The following is a 17,093-nucleotide window of genomic DNA, read 5'->3' as shown; positions in this document are numbered from 1 at the left end:
TAACCACTTAATCATAATCTAATCTCAACCATGTGCCCAACACTAGAACACACCCAGACACACACAAACACACACATATGCGCAGTGTGAGTGTGATAACGCCAACTGAAAGATACTGGAGCTCTTAAATATGCTAACAGGGGTCATTTTTACATTTTCAATTAGAATCAAAGAGCAATAAAAGGACCAAAGGGTTTTGTCCTCCTATGTGCATTCACTGGATTACATTTTAGATGAACAAATATCAAGGCAAGCACAATTTGCAAAACATGAGTGAATTTCCTTTGCTCATAGTTTCAGTTTCTTGCTGACTGTCCAGCATCCAGCCTTCATGAATAAATGTCCTGACTTCACACTGACCTGGGGTGGAGGGAGTCCTCCAGCACCCGATGGGCAGTCTGGGAGCATCCGGCGGACTTCCTCGGTGCTACACTCACAGTCAGGCGAGGGTCTCTCTCTGCTCCAGTTGCCTCTGATGAGCATCTGCCAGGTGGAGTAGGGGATCTGGGTTGGTATGTAGATGCGGCCATGCTCGCCCTCACACTGAGGGTTCCTACAGAGATGGTAACATCAGTGGTTCATTCAGTGATCACACTGATAGGTTCATGAAAAAAATGACAAAAGACCTTTGCTCTTCATATATCTGACACAAAAATGTAAAATGCATTTAAAGCCATGCTGATCTGCTGTGCTGCTGCCAGGCAAAATTTTACGAAGTCTTTTAGAAACATCACTGTGTGAGTTACATTTCCATTGTAATGTTAAATGTAAGGGTGTAGTAACGTGTGTCTACCTTTTGTGCTAATATGTCCGATGTCAACTGCACATTGACTAAGCAACTTTTTTTATTTCACTGTGTCTGAATCCAAATGTCTAGACTCCAGATGTTGGACTAATTCCTTATTCCTTACTAATTCTGAATTTACCTTTAACAGGCACATTCCTGTGAAGTCCAAAGGCTGAAAGGGCTGTATAATTCTATTGAGTCCACATATAGAAATACACTTTTTTTTTTTTTTTTTTTTTTTTTTACATGTTATCTTCTCTGGAACACTGTACTTGTACATTTCCAGAAAGTCCACTGTGGTACACACATCAGGGGGACTGCACAAAATTCACAGCATTAAGGATGTGACGGCATAGAGTTGTCAAGGAAGACAAAAAGAAGATGAAAAAAAGCATAGTGGAAAATCCCGCAAAGCACGTCTTTCAGTGTAAGAGAGTGCCAATTCATAAAGCTGAAACTCTGCTTAGTTGATTTATGTACATCGTTTTCATTTTACATTTGTAAGAGTACTGATGTAGAGCATTACATACGTGTGAGTGTTATTGAAATCAAACATGTATTAGATGCAGACCTTTGTGTTGGTCGTATTCACGGCAAAAATTGTGGTCTTAAGTCATGTCAAATTAACTTCACAGTCAGTGCCTTTACACAACTGATGTTATGATGCAAAGCGCTTCAGTTAACATGACAACATCAAAAGTACACAAGGGTTGCTAGTAAAGGGCTGACATCTGAATCCAGGCTGCACTGAGGGCTGGTGAGAGTATAGCGGGGATGCATCTTACGTGCTGTTGTCCTCTTTCTCCATACACTTGGTACCAAAGCCGGGCTGGTCCAGCAGGGCTTCCAGAAGGTTCTCTATGGCTGGGTTCCCAGGGGCATCATTGCTACAAACACGAAACCACAGACAAGAGATGAAATCAGTATCAATATCAAAATTGATTCTGGCAGAATGATATAAAGTGGGGCATCAAATTAAAAGCAATGGCCACTTTTTTTAAACATGGCACCCTATTTAAAAACAGGACCTCTGGATGGCTGGTTACCCATCAAAGTGTCAGAGAAGACTTAGCTACTTATCAACAGCTGGAAATTATTATTATTAGTCCTGTGTTGACAAATTTCATACTGATTAATTTAAGTGTTTACGCCCATCAGTCTATTATCTATTGTCTATCAGTGCTCTGTGTTGAAAACCATAAATCCTCTAGGATTATGGTCAATGTGGGAAACTTTAAATATGTGTCTCAGGTTTTGAAATCTATCAATTTAAAATGTGAACAGCCACTCATTGGTTGGTGATAGATCACTGTAAATTATTTCATTTAACAGGGGGATAATTTTCAAAAAAAGGCTTTCAGGATAAACACACTGAAGGTAACTGAAGGTAAGGTGCTATATCCAAAGACTTGATTCCAAAATGCTGCATATCCATCATTTTGGAAAACAAATACAGAAAATCAGGCTTAGAAAAGTATTACTTGTCAATCAAAGACATTATTAGCATTTGGCTGGTGGATAGTGGTAATATTCCCACACTGTCTACAAGACATGTTTCAAAAACAACAGCAGTATCCCTTTAAAATCCCTGATAGCAACAGAGATGCAGCCTACCTGAAGAAGGTGTACTGCTCTCCATACATCCAGGGCTGCAGCTGCAGAGCGGGGTACTTCCCAAATGGAGGCACAATGAGGCTGAAGAGCAGAGCGACCAGGACAAACACAGCAGGCAGAACAATCTGCAGGGAATAACAAAGTTTACTCTCTCATCTACATCAGTTTACGATGAGAAGGTAGAAGGTTTAGTGGCTGTTTAACTGCACTTTATAAGGACAAATGGCTGCTAATGGACACATGCTGTCTGGTAAGTGTCACTGAACAAGACACTAAACCCTCTACCTTTCCAAACTAATATAAACTGATGTAGGTAAGAGACTACACCTTGATGGCACTGCATTAAAGTAAACATGATTTCCTTCAAAACTTTGTAACTTCAGGCCTCTACACAGCTGCAATTGAAGCCTCTTGCCCCACCTACAGCCAGTCACAACACAGCGACACATCAACCAAGTGTGATCAAGAAGTTGGTTTCTCTAGGCGAGAGCGAAATGCCTAAAATGGAAATGACAGTATTTCTCTTCACCTGTGCCAAGAAACCCCGGCGGCTCCTCCGAGCATAAAGCCAGCGTTTGATGAACAGAGCCCTGAGCTGCTGCCAGGTTAGCCACCAACCAGTCAGGGGGGTTCCTCCGCGCCCGTCCCCACTCAGCAGGTCTGTCTCCTGAGCGTCTGGAGACAGGAAAGAACCAGGTCAAGCAGGTGCAGAGGAAGACCGTGGTGGTGAGGGTGAACAAAGACAATCTCCTCACACTAAAGGAATTTTATTAGTCTGAATTTCAGCAGAGTTTTAGTGTCCAGTGATGATCCAAATGCTTCTTGAGAGCTTTTTCCACCCTGACAAGAAGAAGGATTCTTGTGGGAAATGCTGATTCTGAGCACAGAATTGGACAAATCTAAAGATGGGCTATCAGCTATCTCAATACAAAAAAGGTTGTTGCCAACGTTGGCCTTCAAAATCTCACAGCAGGACGTAACCCCAGTGACATGACACACTACACTAGCTGTTACAGGTAGATGAGGGAGAGGTGAGCTGAAAGTACCTTTCTTACGAAGCCTTTTCCTTCCTGGCAGCAGTGTGGAGAGAAGCAGAGTCAGATAGAGAGGAAACAGGACAGGCTAGCATGGAAACACATCATGTGCTATCTGTGTGTGTGTGTGTGTGTGTTTGTATCTGTACCAGTCTCTGATTCTTCGGCATGCTCTCTCTGAGCCCTTTGCCCAGATACGGGCTGTTGACTCTGAGAAGATTCGGCTTGAGGCTCTGGTTCAGCATCAACACCGGTTTCCTCTGCCATGCGTAGAAAGATCTGGAAACAAAAAGAAAACTCATGATTAAAGATTAGGCTCTTCTTTCCAAACACAGCCGCATCCTCAAAGGTAATGAAAAATGTTTAAGATGCACGTAAGCTAGACTGCCCTCTTTGGACAGACCCACTTACTGAATGTAACTGGGTGCGCCCATAACTGACGCAAATGAGTGAAAACCCAAGTAAAGCTTGAGGGAAATGTATTTGGCTAACAGGTAAGTTGCAGTTTCATCTAGTTTATGATTAGGTGTATGTGTTTGCTTGTATGTACAAATGTGAAGGGATGTATTCAGCTCTATTTTACTGCAGCGAGGTGAAAGGCTGTTTAGTGGCAAAAGGGATCAGACCATCAGACAGTACACTGCAAAACTCCTGATCTAACCAAGACTTACAATCTTATATCAAGTCTTTTTGATCTTGTTTTGAAAATAATATTCAGATAATACAGATTGGGTGAGATTATTAATTTTGTTTTAAGAATCCTTGTTTTTTTTCTTACTTAGTAAATGTTGAAGTTAGTTATTTTACATGCACATCAAGCTAAATTACTGTAAGAGACACTGAGGCCATGTTGTGTCTTTTTAAGACTCTTTTTAGCTGTGACAACTTACTACCCAGTCACAACTGCACTGCAAAAATCAACTGCTGAGTCATGCTTTTGAGTTCCTGCCTGGACTCCTTCAGTCATCATAATCTTTCAGAGAGCAATTAAGCTGAATAAATAATTGTCAACAATGTTAATATTGTGTGCTTGATTTCATTTAGTGTAAATGCTTTGTGTCCTTTTAAGACAGAAAAGCTAATGATGACAACTCTCGAATTACGAAAAATAATCTTGTTTAGTAGCTCTGGTTTTAAGATCTTTTCACTCAGGTCAAGACAGAAACAAACAGTGAGAGAACTGACAGGCTAATCATGAGTTCAATGAGAGTAGAAATCGTTCCGTTTCAGTTACTCAACCTGCAGAACATAGCCAAGTGTTGTTCATCTTTCCCAAACAAAACTGCCTTGATTTCTAGACAAAATTCAAAAGACACTTGACTCAAGTGTGGTGGCTTCCTTTTCCACCTTTGCGTATGCTTTCTGTATGCAGCCATGCAACACGAGCACATGGCCAGAGTAAATATGGCTATATGCTGAACGCCAGGAGGGGGCAATCAAGAACAACAGGCGCAACAGGAGCATCTTGGGACTCTGAGGCCACCCCGTGTTGATCAGGAGGAGATTTATAAGGCTCCGTACTTTTCCTATCAACGCTAATCTGACGCTAAAGTTAAGCCCATTATGACCATGATTGCACCACAAATATCCAGGCTTCCTGGTATGACCTGGCTGAGCTGGATAAAACTGGTGGGACAACTAACTCAAGGCAGACGGTGGGAGTCTCTTGTAACACATAGACAAAGACAAATATAGACACACTTAAGGCCAGGTAAAGCTGGCAGGAAACTATTTCAGTATCATGTTTTCTGCTGTAAAAAAATGTGGCAGCCTATTGCAGGATGTGCTGTGATGTTTTAGTGGGAACTAAAAAAGCCTTGACGCTTTTACCAGTACAATTTCTGTCTTCCTTACTGAGGGCTGATAACATAAAGAATTTGTCTTGTCATGATTAATTTGTACTGTCCAAATGTCAAAATAACTGACAGTTATTTCTTGTATAGACTTGGGTCCTGTGTCAAACATTGCAATAACAAAGTTAGGCAATTTAAAAAAAAACAACAACAAAAAAAAAAAACGCAAGCTATCCATCTAAGCAGTTTGCAGAGAATTTAGAAGCAACCACTGTGGGTAGAGCAATGCAACAGGCAGCCAATCAGGTGTCTTATTTTGCTTTAGTTTGATTGGCTCACCTTGAGAGAGCGCATGGTCGCCAGCAAGAACAAAGACTGAGAACAAGCGAAGACTAAAAATGGCAACCATGGACTTTAAGAAGTTTGAAGAAGATATATCTGCTTAGGACAAGTTTTAGGTCAATTTTTTTAAGTAAAGGTATGTCCGTCAACTGCCCCCCCACACACATGTACACACACACACACACACACACACACACACACACACACACACACACACACACACACACACCTTTACCTTTAAATCTAATGGTAAATGGCTGCCTCACCTCCTCCAGCGTGCTGTCTGAGAGGCCATAGCTGGTGATGCCCAGTTCATTCAGCCTCTGGTCCAGTTCGGCCAGGAAGACACCAAGGCTGCCGTCCTGGGCCGCCGTCTGGGGCAGGTTGATCACCCCCTCACGCCCGGCTTCCTCCACCAGCCTGACCCCTGGGATGTGGCGCTGTGCCAAGGACAGCAGTGCCGCCAGGTCTGCCGTGAGGATGAGGAGGTGACATGACACACAGTATGTCTGTGGTGAGTTCTTCAGTTAGTAGTACTGGTGGAAAGTGCTGGTTGCTACTGCTACTGTTGTTTCCAAAAGAAATCTTTTTACGCTCTGAATGCTACAAACACACTTAGCTGCAAGAGCCACTGCCAATATGCAACATTTGTAAACAACGAGAACAAAACCACAATAAACAAATAACACAGGTTCCTCATTTCTTTGTGGGAAAAGTAGTTTTTTTTAAATGCTGAAACACAAATGTTGCAGCTCCCACCTTAGGCCAATCAGTGTGATACAATGACACACATCTTTCCCCAAAGTTTCAACAAAAATCCAATCTGTGGTGTCAAAGATATTGTCCATGACAGACAGATGACAAAAAGTAACCAACACTGCAAAGAGAAGTTTCTATTGAACATGCAACATTATTTTTGTGAAAGATGTAGGCCTTTCACTGCTAACATCAATTAGACACACTTTTCAAAAGAAAGCATACATGACTCTGAAAATAAAATCTACCATTTTCTCCAATGTAATTAATTACTTACTTGTCCAAACTCAAAGGCAAATATGCCAAAATCCCTGCATCTAATCCCTGCATCTAATTACCAAACTTGGAAGCCTCCTTATAATTGCTAAATTTCTTAGGACAAAGTGGAACAATTATTGAGGACAGACAAGATACTGTTCGGTCAATCTGATAAATTATTAGGCCACCAAACCCTCAGCCCAGGTTGTCATCTCCGGTGGAAGCCTCAGGGAAGCTAAACACCCACCTGAGCCGCTCTCCTCGCTCCCCAGCCCCGTGTCATCACTCATGGACGAGTCGCTGTCCTGAAACACAAAGTCCACAAGTTAAACTCCACGCATTTTAATTTTTTTGTTCTTTGCTCACATGTCTGTCCTTCTACATCTTGTTATTTTAATATTCTTTCAGTGTGGATGACACAGTACAGTCAGGAGGAGGATGTCAATGAAATATAGCAAACACAGCATGTAGATTTTCCATGCATGAATGAAATAAATCTGCACAAAATGACATCAATGAAAAAGCCAACCTTGGTGAGAGGAGGCAGTTTGTTGGTGCTGGTGCTGGTGCTGATAGTGGTGCTGCTGGGAGTGCTGGAGTGCAGCCCCTCCCGCTTCACCACAGTGAGGTAGTAGCCGTTTCCCAGCCGGGCCTTGAGGAAGAGAGGCGAGCCACAGCAGCACAGCTTCCCCTGGGAGATGATGGCGATGCGGTCGCCCAGCAGGTCTGCCTCATCCATGTAGTGAGTGGACAGGATGATGGTTCGATCTGACACAGCAAAACATTTGTATAAGTTCCTTTGTTTCTCTGTCACTTTTGTCTCTGCTTGTCTTGATTTTTTTGTTTGTTTTTGTTTGTTTGTTTTAAGGCAAGGTACGAAATTTCTACTGGTGTCTACACTGTGAGCCACTAACAGATAGAAGGTGCTGTTCGTCCATGGCAAACATCTAAAACTTTCAGAGTTTCTGGTGCACTGCAAAAAGTCAAACTCTTACCAAGATTATTTGTCTTATTTCAAGTAAAAATGTCTTATTTCTAGTCAAAATTTCTCATTACACTTAAAATAAGAAATGATCAGCTCAGAAATAACTTGTTTTTAGACAATTTTCACTTGTTTCAAGTGAAAATTTACTTGAAACAAGTGAAAATTAGCTTGAAACAAGAAACAAATTTTGCCAATGGAACAAGCAAATTTTTACTTGTTCACTTGTGTCACAAGTAAAAATTTGCTTGAAAATATAAGACAGAAAATATATAATTATTAATAATTATTAATAAATATATACTAGTTTTTGAAAAAGTTAAGTCCATGATTAAGAATTAGTTCACAGAGCGCTGTGTAATTCTACCATTCAATAAACCATGCAAATCTTTCAGTGTGAGGTATAAGTTTTCAGATTTTCCTCAGAACAAAACAGACCTTTGCGGTATTTGAGCAGCAGATCCCAAATCCCTCTGCGGGAGTACGGATCCACGCCAGCTGTTGGCTCGTCCAGAACAACCACCTTCGAGCCTCCAACAAACGCTATGGCCACTGACAGCTTCCTCTGCATGCCACCTGAGACAGACGCAGAGAGAAAAATGTTTCTGAGGCTGACACTTGTAAAGTGATGTTAAACCTTCTTTGAGTGGATCAAGGTGGTTATTTTTTTCAGAGTATTAGCTGGGGAGAAGTCCAGCTCAGTGGCAGGAGGCTAACAGTTAGCATTTGGAGCATCCAGCCAGTATCCAGCACTCAGTAGCAATGAGAGGAAGAGAGCACCACTACTGTCCTACAGAACAGCTGGGGGAGTGAAATAACATCAGTTTTTTCAAAATGGGTGACCTTTCCCAGTAACAGAGCGATTCAACTGACAGTCTTACCAGAGAGGTTCTTGGTCTGTTCATGCCGTTTGTGCAGCAGGCCGACGTCGTCCAGCAGAGTGTGAAGCTCAGCCTTCACCTGTGCTTCAGACAAACCCTTCAGTCGCCCATAAAACCATACATGTTCCTCCACTGTTAAACTGAGAGAGCGCAAGAGAGGGAGAGGGAGAGAGAGAGAGAGAGAGAGAGAGAGAGAGAGAGAGAGAGAGAGAGAACATTTAGTCTCATGGTTGTGAAAGAGCAGACAGTCAGTAGGTTGTTGTCATGAAACAAACAAGTGACATTTTTACACACCAGTTGGCCTTCTACCGCAACAGTAAGTTTACAATGTGCCATGTTAGTTCTCTGCTAGTGTTCTGGGACAGGAAACAGTGGACACTGAGAGGTAAGCCTTACATGTCAAAGAGCACATTGTGCTGTGGACAAACTCCCAGTGTCCTGCGGATGATGTCCATGTCACTGCGGATGTCTAACCCCTTGATGTAGACTGTCCCGGAGGTAGGAGGGAACAGGCCGGTCAAGATAGACCTGACAAACATGAAACACACTGGATTAAATGTAGCCTTCCTACACATCTTCCATCTGAATTAGGATCAAAATCCAATGCAAAATTTCTGGACTTTAATTTCTACACTTGATTTCAAGATTTTCAGAACACTTTAATTGTCACAAACACAAAATAACATGGTGAATAAAATGACAGTAGGTCTGCATCTACCTATTTACTGCATCTAAACAATATTTTTGCATTCTTCCAAAATGTTCCAAAACCTGTAAATACAGTGTAACTTAACAGCTGTTCAACATATTAATATGGCATGGAGCATCTGTAAAAGCAAAGACTGACAGCTTTTGATTCTGGGATGTTTTCTCCCATCTTGCAAAACAGTAGTGTTAGTCCAGCATTCCCAAGCTGCTTTTTTTAAGTTAGTGGCAGAGGACTTCGTAAAAACTGTGGTTCTTCAGCCATTCAACTAGTGAACTCTTGACTCTGCTCCAGAGAAATTTCTGAAGAGCCGAAATTGCAATCTGACGTAAAATAAACACTGAAACAAACAACAATAAAAAAGATCAGCACAGTGCACATTAGCAATCCTTTTTCAAAAGCTGCTCCTTACATGGTGGTGGTCTTGCCGGCACCATTGTGGCCCAAGAAGGACGTGATCTGGCCCTCGTAGAACTTGAGGTTGAGATGATTGACAGCCAGCTTGGCTCCCCGCTTGTAAATCTTCACCAGGTTATGGATGCTCACACCCAGAACCAGGTGGGTGGGCTCCGGCTCAATGTGATCTGGGAAGTTAAAATTGTAAGAGCCATGAAGTATGTTTAGAAAAGTGATTCTGACATAATCAAATATCTTATTTCTTTCTCTCTATCATTAACTGATATTTAAACTACATCCATGTCATGAAAGCTCTTCCATTTACTGGTGTAAACACATAAAATGTGAGGAACTTATTATTTTATTTCTTACTTTCAGGGGTTACTGTACAGTGTCGCATAAGCATCACAGTTTCAGCATTTAGTCAATAAATCCAAAATAAATAAACAAGAGCAGACAACAACAAACAGAGGCAAAAGCATAACCTCCACCCACCTTCAGTGATGGAGGTAATAAAAAAAAACAAACAAAAAAAAAAACAATTGATAGAGGTGACAAAGTACGCAAATCAGACAGTGCGTGCTTTGGACTACTAATTTTGCGGTCACCTGCGTTCACAAGTTTTGATTGCTTTATTCAAACTGTGAACTGTTTCCTCTTTCAATGTGTTTTTTTTTTGTCCAGATAAGAACAATGTCATTTGAGCTCTGGTAGCACCAAATACCTCCGTCTTGCTGCAGATATCTGGTGCCAATCCTCCAACAAGAACTGTAGTACACTACATTAGGAGTGGGAAAGCAACTCAAGCCAACTACAGGAAACAATCCCAAAACACAGGCGATTATGTGCTGAAGGAGCTGGATGCAGGTCCTTATGTTTGGAAAGCCGAGCATAACAAAATAAAGTGTGGATTGATGTTTGTACTTATCTATTTTTTAATGTGTTTTTAACTGGTATGAACACTAGAGAACAAGAGTGCAGACAGGTCCAACATGCTCAGCTAAAGTGCAAGGAATGAGAGTGGATTTGTAATTCCCTTCTAACAGTCAGTATGAACCTACATCAATGCAAAACAAAAAGCAGATGAAGTCTACTTTTTCACTATGATGAAGATGACAAAAAAAAAGTGGAAAACAGTGTGTTCTGTACGATTCTGTTACCTTGGTCCTGCTCTCTGGGTGCGGGGGGGATTGGCACGCCTGCCTCCAGAGGAACGCCTCCCCAGTAGTTTACCTGGAAGATGAAGTTCCAGGGCTTGGGGATGCCATATTCACCTGGTGTTAACACACATATAAACATTCAGTTAAAACTGGCTAAAACTGGACTCAACTGAAAGTACCTCACCACAGCAGATGAAACTACTTGGTAAAGGTAGACATTACATTCTGGGTGGCTTGACAGTCAGTGGATAGTGAGATCATCCATAAGCCACAGCCCATGCCTGAACAAGACATCTGAAGGAATAGTACACCTCAAAATACAAACTTTACCTCCTGACCCTCATGTCAGTCAAAGTGTAAGGAGCTGTGCTACCTCTTTGCATGAACATGGACTTTCACATTTCAAAGCTGTTCCTGACTGATGTGAGAGTGTATAGTTAATGACCAGATTTTCAGCACTGGGTGAGCTAGTGCTTTCAAGCTGCACTGGGCAACTTGGCATGTTCTCTTCATAACCTGCAAACCTGGGAAACCTGTAACATTTCATATTGACTGTCCAGCATTTTCCCATCATGTTGCTTGCAGCCTTACCAGGGAACACAGCTTCGATGTACCAGGCAGCAGAGGCGTAGATGACAGCGTCCACATACAGCATGACTATGGAGGTATTGAAGTTGTATGTGTCTCCCTCCATGGGGCTGGAGTGGACATTGTACCACTGGATCCCCACACCCTGCTCCTCATACTGGGCGAAATACTCACAGCCAAACCCAAAGGCCACTGGAGAGAACAGACTCTGGGGAAACAGGAACAAACCATCTTAGTACCTGAAATGCATTATTAGCAATAATATACTAGTAGGTAGATGTTTTTAGTCTGAATCTTAAAGAATCATGGATGACTCTGTGTCATGGGTGTCCCCAGTGATGGCCAAAACCTTTTGGCTTTGTTATCTCTTTTTGACCAAACCAGTTCTGGTTCTTGAACCGGTTCTGTTTGGGAACTACTGCAACAGAGGAGTCGCCGAGTTACTGGCCTCCAGCATTTGCTGTGGCTGAATTCAGCCCCAGTTTGCTGGTTTGCTGGTCCAGGACTTTATGTTAGGTCCTTTTTGGAGTCTCTGTACTCCCTCTTCATCTTTTTTTATGTGTTGCCTCCACCAATTCTTCAGCAATTCTGAGATACAATTTACTTACTTACTTCTAGTACTCCCTTCCATCTTTTACTGCAGAATAATACACATTTACATTTGTTGTCATCATGATTTCCACTTCAGTTCCTACTATTTTTGGTTATAGCTGTGAACCAACTTTTCAGGTTCCAAACCAATTTATTTTTGGTTGAAATGCTCAGAATGGTTCAAAATTAGATTTGTGAGCCATAACAGAACCAGTTCCTTATTGGTCAACAAGGCCATGCTATAAATCTTTGTGTACAGTTAAGGTGCAAAATGTGCCAGAAGTGGTTAAGTGGTTAAGTCCCCTGTCTCTGGAGCCATGTTGCCACATGTACCACCAGCAGACTCTTCTTTTCCATCTAGGTTCATACTTTTCTACACTTTTCTAGTGGGTATGACAATTTAGCTTTAGAGACATGATCTACAGAAGACCGTACACGACTAGAAAGCTTTTCACTTCTACCGATGTGCGTTGCACTCACTGCAAGGACTCGGTGTACAGTGTTGAGGTGATCTCTCCAGGCCACGCACAGAACATAAGGAAGGTAGAGGCCGAAGTAGATGAGCCCCCCGCAGGCAGCGGCCAGGTTGGCCTTGGAGAAGAAAGTACTGATGAGGAAACACTGCATGATGGTGGCAGTGGCAAACGCCGTCAGGAAAAAAAAGACCACCGCTGGGTTGCTGTACGGCAGGATGTCCCCCCACTGGAGATGAGGAGGAGGAAGAGGAGGTGGCAGAGGGGAACAGAGCAGTGATTATAAGGGACAAATGCTGAGGAGGACATAATACCTCTGACCAATTCTAGCATTCTGTATCTGCTGGACAAATTCGGACATGACATAAAGTCATCTACATTTGGGCAGTTATCTGTGGCAAGGAAGAAAGAAAAATATACCTGCAAACAACAAAATCTGTCCCTAAACAAAAGCCACATCACTGGCAGCTGCTTTTTAACAGCGTAAAATATTTTTTGAGGTGGAATAATACTTTGAGATGTCTTTTGCATTGTGAACAGTCCACCTGCCTTAAGCAGAGCGATGAGGAGTGCTGCAGAGACCAGGAAGGGAACCAGGCTGCTGATGAACCAGCTGAGCCACAGAGTCCCAGTTCCCAGGCCCATAATCCTCATGGTCTCCTTCAGCCTTGCCTCCTTCTCATATACCACACCCTTGATGATCATGGCCACCGAGTAAATCCAGGCCAGAGTCATGAAAAGAGGCAGGGAGCGATTCAACACTCGCAGGAAGCTGAAGGAATCAAAAGGAGGAGAGAGGAGGAGGAGAGAGTCAGGATCAAAGTCACATTTTGCTAATTCATAATAATGAAACATTTTCATGTGACAGACACCAAAAACGATGTACATTCAACCAAAACAGACCTCTATTTGATAAGATTCTGTGCCGGGGACCTCAAGTGGGAAACTTTTGATTCTTGATTTAATATTGAATAGCATGAGGAGATAAGAGCAGTGATTACAATAGTCATTCTCTAACCATTTCTAGTGATATAAATTACAGTGGAACTAAACTATCCTTATTGTTGCTGGAGCCTTCTCAAGGATCCTTGAACACTCAAAGGTTGCTGGTTCAACTCTCCAGCATGACTGGGAAAATATGGATGTTTAAATTGAAAGAGTAAAACATCCCTAAACCACTATTATGGGGTTTCTTGATCAAACCAACACATGTTGTATTTTCCTCTCCTTAATTTTTTAAATAAACTAATCTAGGTGACAGTAATGGGTATGTTACCTTGTACCGACCTGTAATTTTGAAAATGCTGAAATGCAGCGGTGAGATGCATTATTACTGGTCAAAATTTCGAGATATCCTGTGTGATGGACAAACAAACCAAAGCAGAACGATCCACTGTCTTCCATCTCAGTGTGGAGGAAAACTACATGCTACTCACACATCGTCCACATAACAAGGGTAAGGCATCTGCTGGATGTAGATGCCCGTGTTCTGCTGAACACCAGTCATGACGCGGCTGAGCGCTCTCTCTACCAGGTCCTGGACGTACACAAAGCCACCCCAGATGTAGCGCATGTCGCTGAATGGGTCGGCGGCTGGACCAGGATCCCAGAACCTGAAGAACAAAATACAGGTGAGAGGGATCAATGGCAAGACTGTACTGTCTGATAATCACCTGGGGGCCATTAATTTAGCAGAAATAACTGGAAAAAACAAATAAAATAAATTTAATAACTACGATATTACTATTATTAAAAACTATGAGTACTATGATGTAATGGTGGTGCAGAGGGTTTTTTTTTAAAAGGATGTGTTTTATTCATTTTTGGGTTCAACTGTGTGGCAATTACTAGCAGTAGTATTAAATATTAGTAAAAATAAAATGATTTTTGCTCCCTGAATCATTTGTCATCTGTTCCTCTACAGGTTTGTTTGGGATTCGTTATCAATGCTCTTTTTCAGCCCCCTTGCTTGCTAATGGTGGAGCAAGTTTGTTTCTGTATCACTAAGCAATAGCTCCCCTAAGTGCTGTATGTGTATGTTTTTTTTTTTTTTTTTTTTTTTTTTAAACACATCTGGTAGGTAAAGCTGTTGCTTTGCAACACAGATACAAAATTGTGCCAGCAAAAGGGCTGGAAATGAGTATCAATGATGAATCTTGCTTTCTTCAAAATATTTTTTTCCACCTTGGGTCGTTGCTCGAAATCATGTGGTTTGCTGGGCCAAGTGCATTTTATTTGTTTTAGAGAACAACAGTCCCCGTGAAGCACTTGACAGGTATTGTGTTATGTGCCGAAGAGATGCAGGATAAACCAAGGAAGGCTTGAGAGAAAAGCCCTCCCCCTCAGTACCTGTCCTTGATCTTATTGGTCTTGGTCACGTCATCGATGTCCATTCGGACTTTAAAGGTGACGTGGGGCGGCAGGCGGGAGGAGGAGGAGTTAGGCAGCAGGAAGACCACGCCTGCCCAGAACTGCCTGTCCTCCAACAGCTCCAGGGCCCTGTCAATCATCTGACCCTCAGTCTCTGCCCCCTCCAGCTTGTTCAGGGAAAAACACTGTAAAAGATGAGACATGACACAGTTTAGAGGAGCTAGAAGGAAATATTCATACAACTATTTGCTGGGAACTGAATGAGGTTGAATTTAGGTGATTCAGATCCCGTTTCCTTTGCAGGAAGCTGGAATTTCTGACAATCTGACATGTTTGAAACGCAGTGAGAGATGCAAAGTGTGTGACAAGGAGGAGCACCTGAGTGACTTGTGCGAGGGTGGTGATGGTGTGGTTGAGGTCGTTGTAGACGTCCAGCCAGGTAGGGGGAGCTCCAGGTTTCCTGGGGGTGTCAGGTGAGGGCGTGGACAGGAAGCGGGCGATGCGTGAGGCCGTCCAGGACGTGTTCTCAAGGCGCAGGTTGACCAGCACAGCCACCTCTGGTCGCTTCAGCAAACCCTGTCTCATACACACACACACACACACACACACACACACACACACACACACACACACACACACACACACACACACACACACACACACACACACACACACACACGATAAAAGGGAAGGACTTGTTTTAGATAATGGCTAGACTGCACTAATTTCTAATTTTAGAAGTTTAGCTGACTTGTCAGGCAGAGTTTCAGTGTCTTGCTCAAGGACATTTCAGCAGGACACACTAATTCTTATCAGTGACATTTTGGTTAGGGGACAGCTGCTAGTATTGGTAGAGATGCAGATGTTTCTGGGCTACCAGAATTCCCTGACACCCTGTTATAAACCTATTTTTTAAAGTGTCTTTATGGAAAGTGGGAGTGGGGGTGGGGGGGTTGCTCAGTTCTATTGAGAGAAAAACTGTTTTCTTGGCACAAGCCTGGTCCTGTTAATAGACAGAACACTAACACTATCAGGGCTGGTGAGCTGATTCCCACATGTGTACACTGATTGCTTTGGTTAGAAGCCTCCAACAAATGGGGTTTTGCTATATAAAATAAATGGCATACACTAAAAATCAGATTTCCCACTTCCACTGGTATAAAACTGCAGCTGCTGTGCCAGACCTGCAGCAGCTGAACCTCCACACTGCTCTGCATGTAGTTCTTGATTCGTGGTCCCACTTCCATCCAGGCTCCGTTTAGCTCCTGTAGGATCTGCAGGTCCTGGAAGGTTTTGTTCACCTACAGAGGACAGGGAACAACAGTTAGCGGAAAGGGGTGTGTGTTCTTTTCACCAAAAAATGCTTATAATGCTGATGACTAATTTTTTTTCTGGCTAAAGTGACAGAGCTGAAACTTTTGCCCCACTTTGGTATTATATGGCACTCCCTTCAACAACAATCAACAATGTATAGCTAATATCACAACCACCAGCCAAAGGCAGTGAAATTAGTCCACTACACCGGCAGGTTTGGCAATCATCAGTTGAAGGCTATTTTCTATTCTTAAAATCAGTTGAGCTTGTAAAATACTGAAAATGCTTGAAGTTTGAAGTCAACCAGTCACTTTAACAGTGGAGCCTGACTACAACACCATTTTAAACCAGTGACAACCCAGACAAACAAAAATTAAGCCCATTAAGAAGAGATATCCTTACTTTGGCAGCTTATTTCAACAGAGAGGTTTGATTTTCAGTACCTCTTTCATGACTTGCTGTATCACAGGTGTGTCTGGTGTATAAAGCAGTTTTCCTATGAACAGAGGCTTGATGCCTCGCCACACAAGCCGAGACAGAGGGTTGGACTCCAGGCCTTGGATCAGACTTTTACAGAATGGAGCTGTGGGGAGGCAAGAACCAAGTAAACATTATGCGACACAAACTATCCACCAGGAATGCTCAGTAGTAAATGTGCTGATGGGTTGGAATAAAAAAATATTTTGAGTCAAAGCTGCAAATAGCCAATATTTTGCACAATCCAAAATCTTTAAGGTTTAATCTTCAAGTTAAATTTCTTTCATTTATATTGCACCCCATTATAAACAAGGGCTTAATAAAATCCCAAAAAACAAAAGGATTCACTGTTTCCTCCTTTCACTCTAAACGGCTAATATTAACCCCTTATATGTATCTATATTTATACTTAACCCTTGGACAGAGGCATGGTCTGCAGCAGATGTTATGTGTAAATCTAACCCAAGATATAATTTACTTGACTGTATAATAAAGAAACGTGAAATATTGAGAGCAAGATTCATATGGATTTGAAAAAATATGAATAACCAACTATATCCAGTCCAAATAG

General features: G+C 42.2%; 1 protein-coding gene across 2 annotated transcripts in view; it reads right to left on the bottom strand.

The window, feature by feature from the left end:
- The window catches only part of abca7 (ATP-binding cassette, sub-family A (ABC1), member 7), a 51,067-nt gene that overhangs the window by 20,973 nt on the left and 13,001 nt on the right, over nt 1-17,093 (bottom strand). The window contains exons 10-31 of one of the 2 annotated variants that reach the window (XM_030049022.1): nt 16,489-16,628; nt 15,916-16,032; nt 15,110-15,307; nt 14,711-14,916; nt 13,798-13,974; nt 12,911-13,133; nt 12,369-12,590; nt 11,301-11,505; nt 10,710-10,823; nt 9,566-9,737; nt 8,844-8,975; nt 8,448-8,587; nt 8,005-8,142; nt 7,114-7,352; nt 6,832-6,889; nt 5,837-6,039; nt 3,585-3,714; nt 3,448-3,471; nt 2,931-3,076; nt 2,402-2,526; nt 1,573-1,674; nt 361-553 (exon numbers count right to left, since the gene is read on the bottom strand). In XM_030049022.1, coding sequence (XP_029904882.1) covers nt 361-553; nt 1,573-1,674; nt 2,402-2,526; nt 2,931-3,076; nt 3,448-3,471; nt 3,585-3,714; nt 5,837-6,039; nt 6,832-6,889; nt 7,114-7,352; nt 8,005-8,142; nt 8,448-8,587; nt 8,844-8,975; nt 9,566-9,737; nt 10,710-10,823; nt 11,301-11,505; nt 12,369-12,590; nt 12,911-13,133; nt 13,798-13,974; nt 14,711-14,916; nt 15,110-15,307; nt 15,916-16,032; nt 16,489-16,628 — 3,404 coding nt within the window. The remainder of the gene's footprint in view (nt 1-360; nt 554-1,572; nt 1,675-2,401; nt 2,527-2,930; nt 3,077-3,447; nt 3,472-3,584; nt 3,715-5,836; nt 6,040-6,831; nt 6,890-7,113; nt 7,353-8,004; nt 8,143-8,447; nt 8,588-8,843; nt 8,976-9,565; nt 9,738-10,709; nt 10,824-11,300; nt 11,506-12,368; nt 12,591-12,910; nt 13,134-13,797; nt 13,975-14,710; nt 14,917-15,109; nt 15,308-15,915; nt 16,033-16,488; nt 16,629-17,093) is intronic. The other variant, XM_030049023.1, reaches the window with a different exon arrangement.

Source organism: Myripristis murdjan, chromosome 4, assembly GCF_902150065.1.
Source record: "Myripristis murdjan chromosome 4, fMyrMur1.1, whole genome shotgun sequence".
Taxonomy (NCBI): Eukaryota; Metazoa; Chordata; class Actinopteri; order Holocentriformes; family Holocentridae; genus Myripristis; species Myripristis murdjan.
The sequence above is the reverse complement of the archived record's forward strand: the minus strand, read 5'-3'. Positions and strand labels throughout refer to the sequence as shown.